General features: G+C 39.7%; 1 protein-coding gene across 2 annotated transcripts in view; it reads right to left on the reverse strand.

Annotated features, from left to right (window-relative positions):
* COL4A2 (collagen type IV alpha 2 chain) overlaps positions 1 to 13489 on the reverse strand; it is a 145212-nt gene that overhangs the window by 45202 nt on the left and 86521 nt on the right. For both annotated transcript variants that reach the window (XM_068927428.1, XM_068927421.1), the window contains exons 5-11: positions 7907 to 8041; positions 7780 to 7824; positions 5536 to 5652; positions 4706 to 4777; positions 3094 to 3129; positions 2947 to 3009; positions 549 to 584 (exon numbers count right to left, since the gene is read on the reverse strand). In XM_068927428.1, coding sequence (XP_068783529.1) covers positions 549 to 584; positions 2947 to 3009; positions 3094 to 3129; positions 4706 to 4777; positions 5536 to 5652; positions 7780 to 7824; positions 7907 to 8041 — 504 coding nt within the window. The remainder of the gene's footprint in view (positions 1 to 548; positions 585 to 2946; positions 3010 to 3093; positions 3130 to 4705; positions 4778 to 5535; positions 5653 to 7779; positions 7825 to 7906; positions 8042 to 13489) is intronic.

Below are 13489 nucleotides of genomic sequence, written 5' to 3' on the forward strand. Positions count from 1 at the left end.
AGTGTGGTCATACAATAGTCTAGTTATACTTCAAGGTATTTTTATAGATTTAAAAATATTTTTGCAGACTTAAACATTCAGAAAGAAGGCTCTAATTAAAGTCTCATGCTAGCAGTGTTTCATACAGCAGGTTTTGAGTCATTATCTGAGTAATAAGGTGAAAAGATCAAACATTTCTTTTCCAGGTTTTTTAATAGACTAAATGTTAACTAAAATACTTAAGTAGGCTGGAATAATGAACTCATGTATTTCTTCCACTGAGACACAATTGAATATTGTACAGACTGCAAGGATTCTCTGTTCAGAGGAAGCTACTGGGACTACAGTAGCAAATTAAATCTGGCTCTAGAACTGGTGTAATCATTTCAGGGTAGATGATCCCTGTGTAAGATTAACTTCTTGTGGTATGCAGCCAACACAGAAGTTCTTGTGCTACGTAGCCTATGGTGCAGCCTGTGGTTCTTTCTTTTGCTGGCTTCAAGTGGGTCTTGGATCAAACCTCAGGGGCTCAACATCAACACAAACATAACTTTCACACAAAGACTTACTTGTGGTCCTGGTGGTCCTGGGGGCCCTGGGGGTCCCTAGGGAAACACAATAGGGGAGTGAAAGTTACCTGTCATTTAGCAATGAACGCATGTAGGAGGTCAGTCACTTTACGTCTGAAATAGGAATACACATTTAAAAGGTGGCGCGTTCCTTACCATTCACTCTGCTATCCTTGCTACGTTACCTATGTCTGTTAGTCTGAAAAATACCCTCCTAAGTAATAAAATAATCTTTCCTAACAGCATAGAAGTCTCCCAGTGAGACCTAATGAAATCTTGTTTTTATTTCAAGTAATAAGAACTTGTAGTTTTGGATCCTGTTTTAGCAAAATTTTAAGTTTATACTTAAAAGAAAGCACATCTCTGAGCGCTTCTCTGGACTGGTGTCTTGATACTGAATCAGTTTGCAAAGAATGAGGGACCTGAAGGTTTGTTTTGTTTTGTTTTGTTTTAGATTACCATGGGCTTCTCAGACTACCTGCTTGGTACTGAACAGAATGAAATCAAAGGAAGATGTTAGGAAATAAAACAGTAACAGAGAAAATGCCGCCAGAGAGAGTCTTGCAAGAAGATCAGTAGAAAAGCTATTAACTGCAGAGTGTCACTAGCCTGACTGAGTCAGCTAAGGTGCATAATGGGGTCCAAAGGGCTCTAAACACTAAAAGTGCTGCCAAATGCGGGAACGGTGAGGTGAATAAGAAGCAGCAGCTGCTCATAGAGGAAGACGGTGAATAAGAGGAGTAAGAAAAGAGAGAAAACAGCAGATGGAACCACTCATTTATACAGCCCCGAAGGGGATGCAACTGGGTTAGGCAAATCAACCACAGCCTGCAAGGAAAAGACAACGCTCAAGTGAAGCCAGGTCACCACAGTTTGAAACCTTCCTGCCTTGCTATGTACCTTTGTGGGCATAAACAATAGACTTGTTCTGAAAAAATTACTTTTAAATCAGTCTTGATGAGTCAAGAAGGTTTTGAGACCGCCTAATCTACAGGACAGATGCACTCTGTAGGGTATCCGGCAGTCTCAAAGCCCTGCAAGGACCCGGTGGAGCCAAGTGTGCCTTTGTATGGGATGCAGGACATAGAGAAGAGGAAGGATGCAAACTCAGACATGGGAAATGCTCCCCAGGTCCCACAGGTGAGTCACAGCATTAGAGTTGTTAAATACAGTTGGATCTATTTCGTTAACAGCTGGGAGATGTGGGGATCCATCCACTCCGGAAAAACGTGTTCAAAAAAGATGTTGCAAGGATTGCACCCAGAGGGATGTACTCATGGGGCTCAGAAAATAGTACAGCCCATAGCACTCCTTACATCCCTGACAATGTACTGAGAATAAGAGTTGTTGTGGGCTGAAGGTCCTGTGTGAAGCTCATGAACTTCATGGCTTCACTTTACAGAGAGTACAGGTAAAGGACTAAGAAGATTTCCCTTCAGGGGGACCAGAGGAGAAAGACAAGCGGCAGCTTACCCCGGATGATTCTAGCAGGCACAGCAGAAAATTAACTTTGGAAAGCCTTAGCATACTGTGGATCTAGTACTAGAAAATTTGAGTGTGGGGTGAGGGTCCCTGCAAACACCTGCAGAGGCTGTGTGTAAGAAGCCCTGAATTAAAAAAAAAAAAATTATGTTTCCAAAATCAGTGACGTAGAGCAGGTCTGAGGTGAATACCGATAAAAAAAAGAGAAAATATCCAACAAAGCAAATGCTATTAAGCTGTCTTAGAGGAGAAAAAAGCAAGCCTAAAGGAAAATGAATTTGAATTTGAACATTTAGCTCTTACTCACAAAACCATTAACCACTCTAGCAGGAAGTATAGAAAATAATATCTGGAGAGAACACAATCTTCCCGCAGAACTATTCAGCAACAGCTACCAACTCCAATGCTGTAACTGTTGATTTTTGAAAAAAAAAAAGACTGAAAGACAAGTTTAAATATAAAATTGTATTCTAAATACTAATGAGGAAAGGTATCTATTCAATCTTCTGTAGAAAGTGAGGACAGCTAATAGACATACCGTTTAAGGACAGAAAATACAGCATACTTAGGCCCCAATCTCTTTGACAACTCAGTGAAGGGGGATGTAGACACTTAAATGGACCACATTCAATTATCTCTACAAACTAGACACTTTTCAGGATGCTGAAGAAATAAAATATAGATGAAGAGCCTCAGGCAATATAGAAAGTATACTTCTTTTTGAAATATTCACCCTTGTAGAATTAGTGGCTCACAGTGCTCTTCTCTTTGAAAGTTTTACTTCCAAGGATACCTACTTGCTATTTCTAAACCGATTTTCTCTATCCACTTGCTATGTTACAACCCAACATAATGTTGATATGATTCTTCTATTAGGCTAATTATTTCCTCTAGAACATATTTCAAACATACTTACTGGTCTTCCTGGTGCTCCTCTTGGACCAATAGGTCCTTGAATACCCAGTGTACCCTGAGGTCCCTTTAAATAGAGAACCATCAATTAATATTGTTCTGATATCAGATGTTAGTGGTACTTTATCACATTTGCTGTAATACTACTTACTTGAAAACCATTGAACCCTGGGTCCCCAGGTTCTCCCTAAAACACAGAAGCAAAATGATACAGTAAATACCATATACAACACTGAATAAAAACATTTCTTGTTCATTGATTAAATTTCGTTCTCCTTCCATCTTACAAACTATTTAAAATAATCATAGCATCTAATATTATATGAATTCTTTCCTACAGATGCATCCAACACTAATCTAATGTGGTTTTTTACACCTTGATTTTATAGTTTCTAAATACAATTGCAAGCAATATAGTTGGAGGGTACAAAGTTGGCTAGGGAAGTCGGGGATCCAAATTACATGGATGAAACGGACAACAGCCTATGTTTAATTCTCTTTTGAAAAACCCATCTAACCAGTGGCTTAATTAGGGATATAACCTTAGCTGAAATGCCCAAGTTGACTGAGGACATTTTTCATGAGTTGCATGGGAATTACCAAATCATTCTGATTCTCTTCTGAGTCACTGAAAAGCATTTGGAACATACTGTTTTCAGTGACCACATATTTTAACTGCAGTACATGTTGAAATGTTTTTGGAAATTGGATCCAAAAATGTTTTAGTGCAAAGACCTTCCAACACTCATAAAAAATGTAGTATTCAGTCCAGACACCTTGAATACTATCTTAACTTTTTAATATATCTAGCTAATTTGAGTATATTTACTTCCTGAAATGAATATAGGTGTCAGTATCTACTCCTTGACTCTCATATACTTGAGCAATTTCATAATCCTTACTCATTATAAGCAAGTGATCACAATTTAAAGGGTTGTTGAAAGGAAAAAAAAAATCCATTAAAAATATAGGCTACCTCCAAATATGTCAAATAAAAACATATTTTGGCACTTATCTCTGGCACAAACTATTCACAAATGATGTCAGCAGATCTCTTCTGTGCCGAGTACAGCTCTGAGGCAGTTTAAAATGAAGGGTGTACTTTATATAAGCTCGTCACAAAGACAACTTATACTCCACTCCTATATGTAACCTCCTAACATCTGATACTTTCAAATGACACAAAATTATATTAATGACAAAAAGGTACACCACAAGCTTTAAAGGACTAGATACAGTAAAAGCACCCATACTTGGAGGTTAGATAACTAAATTATGTACTCAAGCATATTTTATCACAAGTCAACCAAAACTGCGTATGAAAATTATACAGAAAGGACATCATTCAATGGACAAAACTACGGCAAAGGAATGATTCTGCCATGAATGATGCAAAGGCAGCCATTGAACAAAGAGGATAATATTTGAACTACAACATTTTCATTCGTATTTTGAAATATAAAATTATACACATTTTAAAATGAACAGTTTTCCAGAGTTCTCCACTGCCTCTGCAATCAGCATGTCGTCTGGAATTCCTTGCAAATAAGTGAGCGGACAACTCTTCCCTGGAAATCAGATAGGCTTTACTGTAACCAGAGAAAGTGGAAGTTGCCTTGCAAAACCTGCATAAAGTCCAAGTGGGCCTCTTGGAACATGGCCTTAAGAATGTAAGAAAATTAACTCTCTACCATCTATTTTTAAAACAGCAATGGGCACGAATTTATGATATAGCAGTGCACAAGAGTTAATTACATACGTACCCTGTATCGGCTGGCAATGTCCGGTGGTAGTATATAGGGCTCCCCCTTCTGGCCCTTTGGTCCTTGGATTCCCTAGATTGACACGACCAAAAAAAAAAAAAAAAAAAAGCTTTCATATAATCTGTGAGCACATAAATAGTAATGAAAACCTTCAAAACCAGCTTTCTCAAGAGTATATACACACCACTGTTTAAGTGCAGAGACTATGCCTAACTCTGGACATTCACGGTATTAACATGAAGTATAAATCCTCATGGCTATGGAAAAGGATGAATTCCCAATTAAGGAGAAGAGCTTCCCATTACGTGGGAGTGATATTATGGGATAGCACTCACAACCCCAGCCTCCTGGCTAGAATAGTAGCTGCAGTTCCTCAGGACTGGGTATGTGACCTAGGAAATGCAGGAGCTCTATACTTCATCTCAGCATGATCTTCCGCAATCGCTCTAGGCAAGGCCAGCAATTTCCTGGCAGGGCTAGCTCAGCGACAATAAACACATCTGGCTGGGGATGGGCTGGGGAAATAAAAGGTTATGAGCTTGATATTCCTTTATCACTGCTGGATAAAGATGTACAGGTTTCACTGAAGTAATCTCCCTGCACGACCTATGGGATAGGTATAGCTCTGAGCAGACCTTCAGCCTTGGCTGAAACGTACTAACTAATCATTTTGTGCACTATTTCTACGGTAGGGCCACAAGGATGCTATGCTAGACTAAAAGGGAGCTCCCCTTAGGAGCTCTCCCATTTGATTTCCAACGCATATTTGAATAAAATTCATCAAAAAAATGATCTTAGCTTCAGGTATGCATATACTGTCAGCTACTTACAATGGTGCCGGGGAAACCGGCAGGTCCTGGACTTCCTGAGCCACCAGGGTCACCTGCTGTCCCATTACAGCCATCATGACCCGGTTTCCCCCTTGATCCTGGCTGCCCCGGATGACCCTGTAGAGAAAAAAAAAGTGTTTATCTATCCATCTGTTTCTAGTTTTCCTTTTCCTGCAGTCACACATTATTTAGACATTCTCACATTAAGCCCAAGGCTTGGATCCATGGGAAACTATGATTTCCAAAGAAACAGACAGTGCCTTTTTTAATATAGCTGCAGCTTGAACCAGATGCCCCAGACAGCATGAAAAAATGAGTAGTGAAGGACCTTTCAGAAAGGCTAAGAAAGCTATGTTCAATGCAGTCTCTGTTAGGCAGAGAAGTAAACCAGATGAGGCTCTTGTACAGGGAGTTACCAAGAACTGGGATTGTTAAGGATTATGTTGCTTTCAGCACTACGCACTGGAAAAGTATGAAGAAAAGTTCCTTACCGACTATGAACAAGCTAGGAAAAAAGTCAGTGAGGCTTTTGGAGCACTTGGTTGGGTGTCAGGACGAAGTTGTAAGTACAGATATGGGGAGAAAGCAGAGGAGCTCAAATCAAGGGAGCAGGGGGCTCTGGAAGTTCCCAATGAACATCTGAAGTATAGGAAGGGAGGGAAAATCCTGTCTTAAACTGGATTTCCATTGCTTCAGCTACATTCATCTTATTGCAGTTATTCCTGGCTTGCACTGGGATCTATGGGAAGCAAATCTGACTTTGAGTAGCTCTTTCTCCCGGAGGACTCAGTCAGAAAAAACAGAAACTAACATAAACAGAATATGTTTCCCTTCTCCATTACCTAGAGCAAGAGTTTTCTCTTTGAGTCTGCTCCATTGCTTAGAAGAAAAAGAAATCTGTCTACGCCCTTACCTACCTCCATCAAGTACTGTCATTCCTCACTCCAGAGCAGGTTCAGGCTTGCCGCCATCCTGCCTCAGCCTCCAGCCCCACACACTAGTACTGTGCTATTACAGTTCCTACTTGTTTGTGTCTATCTGCCTTCAGATATATTTCTTGGCCTGAGAAAGCTACTTGGAGAACATAAACTGAGTGGGAAGGGCAGGAGAACATGAGGATAGGTCACAATAAGCATGCAGGTTGGAGTAATATCTGAAGGTATTCTATTCCTCCCAACGCAATGTACAGAGATCCCAAAGGTAGTGCTAAAAAACTTGCTCAGGTAATAGAAGCAGAGAGCAAATCACTCCCTTCCTTTACAAGCGAGTGATTTAATATCCTTCCCAAGAAGTCAGAGCACTTGAAAAAAACTCAGTACGAAGTGGTGAGATGAAGAAGATCCTTGGCTAGAGGAGTTTTAATAGGAATGGTAAAGAGGGTCTTCTGCTTTTCCTTTAAGAGGGAAAAAAAGAGAGAGGAGGAAGAGTGTGAGAGAGAAAGCCCTGAAACTTGATATAGAACTTTTCTGGAAACAAAAAAGGGTAAAAGGAGAGTGCATGTGGATGTGTGGGTTGCAGAGTGAGGCCCTGGTGTCAGAGAGCACTACAAAGGAAACCCAAGCCTGGGAAATCTGTCCAGGGATTCCAGTGACTCAGATTTCTTTGTTATTTTATGACACAAGAAGCAAAGAAGTGTAAGCTGGGAAAATACCACACTGTGAACTTAACCCAGTTTTCCTCTTTGAATATTTCAGTTTCATGGACCTGGACAATTTGTTCAAAGTTTGACACTATTTAGTGTTTAGTCAGATTTTTAGGACTATCATCTCATTCTTGCCATATGAGTGGTTAATATTCTTACAATTGTTGATCTTTTCTCAGTGCTTTACAACTCTGAAATAATTAAGGAATGACCCACTGGTGGCCTTTGCTCACATGTCTAAGAGATGTGAAGTACTTATCTCACAGCTCTCTCTTACAAAAAAACATGCTTAGCTGGATAACCTCTGGGGACACTGGAAACTTTCCTCCTCTTTTGTCCCTTTTCATGGATTTCTCCACGGATCAAAACAAATAGACCTTATATATCTGAGGGAGTGGGACAGGGAGCAAAAATTCTATTCTCTTGCTATACACCTGCAGTTTCACTTACTTAAAGAAATGGCATTGCCGTAAAAGTGTGTATACGGCTGAGGCAGAATTTAGCCCAAAGATTTTAATTAAAGTACAACGGCATTAAACCAGTCTGAAATTGCACCATTTGCAGGTGGTGATTTCTAAAACACAAGGTAATTGGCTACTTACAGGAACACCATCTGCCCCAGGGAATCCGGTCACTCCTCTTTGCCCCTAGAGTAAAACAGCACAATCAAAACGATGTTCCTCACAGTCTTTTGTTCATTAGCTGAAACATCTGATATTCAGAAGTTACCACTTCTCCTTTGGGTCCACTTATTCCTGGTTGTCCTCTTTCACCTTTGTGACCTTTGGGACCTTGCACTCCTGGGATCCCCATCAATCCTGGTGGTCCAGTGAACCCCTGCGATCCAAGGAGTCCTGGCTGGCCCTGATAAAAGTAATAAAAAAGCATTTATCTAGGAACAGTTGTAATGCATGAAGCTGGATTAGTTATCACTGCTACAATGGAGTCAATCTCTTAAGGAGAAAATAAACAGAGAGTCTCGCTCCAGCAGGCCAGACTCTTTGATGACTGTCATCTGGAAACACCATGCAGAGAAGCTCCGAGAACAGTGACTGCATTGTATCTGACAAAATCAATAAATGGAAATTAAGACACAAATCAAGAAAAAGATCTTCCTACTTGAATACTTCCTGTTACTCTTTTTAAAAAAGAAAGTGGTTTCTCTGGAATAAGGAGAACTGGCTTCTCAAGACTGACACTCATTAATCTACAACATAACCAATTACAGTACACTCCAAACAAATAAAAAGTGCTTAATTTTGAAATCTTCTTAGTGGACATATTTCTTACAAATGAAGCCAGATATTTAATAGCATGACTTTCTGCTTCTTTGTGATGATATTTCTGCTCAACAATGGAGCCTAAAGATGACTAGACATGCAGGCTATGAGGGTATGGCATCCACATAAGTTGAAGAGCTGCACATAGGGCTCCCCCGTCATTAAAAGATCTCTCCCAGTGTTGGTTCAGTAAAAGAGCACTAATGACTCTCTTTAGGCCACTTCAAACATTGTTTAAAAATAATCCTCTATTGACTGCCAACATCACAAGGCTCAACAGGGAAAGAGATCATTTTGAAATGACACAGTGGTGGTTTTAAGTAATGGGGTTGTGACAGTATGTCTGAGATTTGTGAACCAAAGCATTTGAAAACCACTCCAAATGGAGTCTCACCAATGGCACATATGTTTTGTATGCTCTACAATACTCAGTGCACTAATGCCACTTTAATAATAAATCATGGTAATCTTCTCTTGAGAAATATGCTTAAACAGTGTAATACAGCATTTACCAAGCCATTCTAATTAGGTAGATTTTAATGAGTATATTTTTAAAATGCAATTAGATTTTTCAAAGACTATTCTACAGCCACATCGACATTTCACAAAGCAAGAATTACAGCAAAACACGAACACTAATATATATACCAACAAGCTGATAAAAAACAAAACATCTTATTTCAGCATAAAATACATATCCTATCCCATATTCCTACAACAGCTTATTTCCTTTTCCATGCGCACCTATGCCTGGAAAGAAAGAGTTAAAAGATCTTGTAAACCCTGCCCAAGAAGGACACTAGTTTAACTTTATTTAATGTTACTGAAATGGGAAGAGTGAAAGAGGGCAGCGTGGGGACTGAAAGAAATGAACTTCAAAATATCCTAGTTCCCTTGAATTCAGAAAGCAGTAGTCAAGATACAGAACAATACCTTATTGAATTTACCTACGATGGAAAAAAAAGTAGAGACCACCCACCCATATCTGGAAAGGGACCTTTAAGAGGAAGAAAATTTATATCACCCATCTGTAAAAACACAGAAAAATTATTCAAATTCACTTGTGGAGATGCATTTGAGTTGGCTCAAGTTTCAATTTTAATTTCGAGAGGTTCTGGAAAGAAATCTTGTAGTTCCTTCCACAAACACACAAAAAAATTGGATTCTGTATATTGAAAGCGTTGTTTCATTCTTACATTGAAGTAAAGGAAAGCTGAAGGTGATCAAATAAATCCTAGAAGCTATTCATCCACCTGGGACATGTAAAGAGTCTTTTTACTGCATATATATGCTCATTTCTCGGGCAGGAGACAGAATGTAAAACATTTAATTGCAATGTCTGATAAAATGCCAGTTACGTTCGGACAGTCAAACGGGCGCATACCTTTCTCCAGAGGACGTGCAGAGCTATAATTCTTCAAAACCAGCATTGCACAGGACCAGCTACGTCACCAATTCTGATACCAAATACCAATCTCCCACTTTTCGTCCCATTTTCCAATATAATATGGAGGAATGAGTAAATAAGGAATGGAAAAAGAGGAAGAGAGCCAGTGCCCCTTCCCCATGCTTTTCTGGTAACTATCAGAATACTAGTATACTGAGAAATAGGGCTGTCCTTGGGTGAAGTATTCAACATTATTATTTGCAATAAGGACAATACAATTGATCCTTCTGGGACCAGTTTATCAGAAGGCTAGAGCCAGAGCTGGGGAAGTACTTAATATCATGACAATGTTTGTGTAATTCTTTAGCCAGTAAGTAACTCAGCTTGGTAACTGAATTAACTTTGTTAACCTTTGTTAACTCAGACATGCCAGCTTTTAATCTACTTCCTTTATATTCTTCTGTTGGACTAGTTTGTCCCTTCTGTTGGACTAGCTGTCCCTGTTCATTAGCAGATGACCTAAGAACATCCACTCTTTGCAAAGGTCATTAAGGAGATTTAAGCAAAGACGATCAATTTGAAAGGCTGAGTGATGCTTTATTCGACTAAATTATGAGAGCCTTGAATTTCTCTCTGTGAAATATGTGCATGGTACTGCTCTGTTTGTGCTCCTGGCGATTCAGAAATTCTAGAAAAGTCTCCATAGCCCTGACATCCTCTCCAGATAATATTCTCAGGTCAAAAAAGAAGACAAGCCTAGGGAAATACGCTACTCCTATGTGTCATATGTTAAACAACTCACAATGTACTTCCTCTGATGCTCCTTTCTCTTAAATGAAAAAGAGAGCAGTGTAAAAATGTGTTATTGGCCCGCCTGTTCTCTAGTAGAAGGTTTCAGATTTTGTTGAGGCGAACTGGGACTTTTCCAGAACCCAGACTATGCAACCATGAGTCCTCATCATGAGTACATTTACAGGCCAACGCTAAGAGGCTTACAGAAGAGCGTGTGGCATATCATCTGATGATCACCTTGTAGGGAGCACGTGGAAAGCAAAGGAAAAAGTGGGTCAATGGAATTTCTTGAAGACTAACAAGGAGTTTAACTTTCCTCTTCACTCTTACACTAAACTTCCGTCACTGTTCAGATGAATTACAAAAAGCTATCAACGTCCAGATACACTCACTCCTAAACAGGCAGTCCCTGCTATGCTCTTCCCATGACCGACTGGAAGAGGTCTCTCACACAATGCATGCCGCCAGCACAGCCATGTGCAAAATCTATTTACAGAGAGGAGAAAAGGTCAGAAATTTAGGAAGCCTGAAGGAAATCTTCCCAGAAAATGTTTGCAATGTCATATATACATCGGTGCTTGTCAAATGAGGAATATGAAAGAAAATGCTTTCATGATTGTGATTTAATTTAACAACTGTATTTTGTAAGTAAGTCCCAGTGGACTTACGAAGATCCCAAACAGACTTCTAAATCTGCACCGAATGTTTTGGAACTATAATTTTAAGTTCCAGCTCTTTTAGGACCAGTCAAATAAAAGAGATATCATGCTGTAATAATTTCTTCTTTCTAAATTACTGATAAATTTAGACTATGGAAACATAACTGGTAGAGGAAGCTGTGCTAATTTTGAGAGCAATCAATTGTTCAAGTTGTTAGACAAATAAAGATAGAGTAAGTGAAAGCCCCTGCTCCAAAGAGGTTAAAGTACAAAGATGTCCTCATGAACTGCCAAGAAACACACTTGCTGATGTGTACAGATGGAGAAGGGAGCAAATTAGTGATTCGGAATAATGAGGAGGCAGAATCAGAACTATTGCATGGCTTCACTGTAATTGAACCCATTTCACCATATTCCTTTATAGACTTTTATTTTGTAACTACTCCTAGTATACGGAATGTGATGATTCAGTATTTTCCAAATGGAAATGACCCTTGTAGGTCACAATTTATTTAGCAGTGGACATGAAGAAAAGAGGTTAACTCCCTGACATTTTAAAAAGGTCATTTCTGAAAGAACAAGTTAACTTCCTGTGGCAATGGTAATCCGACTGTGTGACAGACAGACAAGCGGGAATGAAATTTTGGTAAAAGAGAAGTGGATCTGGAACAGTTACCGCAAGAATAGATAGGAAAAGGAGGTGACTGCAAGAACCTAGATCTAATACCACTAATGGAAGACGGAAGCAAGCAGAACAGAAATAACTCTCCAGGGATGGGAATAAAATGGGTTACAAAGAAAATAGGAAACTTCTGAGCTGATTAAAAATGCTAACCCAGGAAAAGGCATCCCAGCAGGAACATAGGAAAGAAACTGAAAAGTTTTAAATGTAACATCCGATAACATGAGGAGAAAAAGGATATACATTTAGGAAATCTGCGATTCTCCGAAACAGCTTCCAGGGAGGTAGGAATACAGAAGCAATCTCCTAGCCCAATTAAAAATGTATGACCTTAGTGTCCCCACCCCAACCCCCCCCCCCCCCAAAAAAAAAATAAATTACAAGGAACAACCTCAAGGACTCTGGCATGTGGCACCCTGAGTCAGAACGAGGTGGGCATATAAGCTGGTATTTCTCCTGAAGTGTAAATCCAGGAATTTACGGATTGAACAAATTAGAGGAGAATATGCACGAGAAGAGTTTCTGGGCTGCATCTTTTCCAGCACCATACAGTGAACATTGTGCCAGAAATATTTTAACCACGGTGTTATACAGCTTTGGGTGAGAGGCAGAGAAAAAAGACTATATGGAGCATCCTACTGCCACAGCTAAACTGCTCCCAGCAGGAGAACTGGTTGATTTAGAGTCAGAGTGATCTCCTCTGTGCTGCCTTACACTGCCCAGTACAAGACAGATCTCAGGACAGCTCATCGGACAGTGCCCCAGTGACTATTTACAGAACAAATTTCAAAATAAGTTTAAGAGTCACAGGTTCTGTAATATCTATAGAGTTATTTCTGCATAATCCCTCCAGGGCATGAATATGTGTAGCCTTTTTTTCCTGCCAGCTTGACGAAAACAAGATTTTTCATTTACACACAGTTTTCCATGGTTACTGGAATAAACCGAGTTCACGAACACCTTGCTTTCAAGGCAGTGAGTGCTATGCTGGGTACAACTTCAGTCACCCACGAGTACACCGTTTACCACCATGCAGAAGAGACTGGTACTCTTCTACGCCATGGAGTCATAAATGCTTTACTTTGGTAATTTAGTTAGAATGGTTTCATGTGTCTCAGCAGCTCAAGGTTCTGTCTCAGCAAGATTTAGACAACATTGTGCAATTCTAACAGGGAAAACTAGGTCAAAACAACCTACATTAAGCTCATGAAATTCAGCTGGATACTTGAAAATGCAAAACATACTGAGCAGCTAATGGCATCTACTGAAAAGAAAGTTTATGTGGGAGAAAAAAAGCCTGAAGTTTGTGCTGACTTGACTGTTAAACATATTAGCATTTCATTTTTAATTTCTATGCCTTCAGGACACCAGTAACGATTATTTTCTAAAAGACAGCCCACCAACCTTGGTCTGCACTCTTCTAGCACAGGAGTGAGAATTTCAGAAGCTCCTCACTAGATGGCAGTAACCATTGCAGCCTGAAGTAATGTTAAGCCACACAGGTGCACGTTT

Source organism: Struthio camelus, chromosome 1 (genome assembly GCF_040807025.1).
Source record: "Struthio camelus isolate bStrCam1 chromosome 1, bStrCam1.hap1, whole genome shotgun sequence".
NCBI classification, from domain to species: domain Eukaryota; kingdom Metazoa; phylum Chordata; class Aves; order Struthioniformes; family Struthionidae; genus Struthio; species Struthio camelus.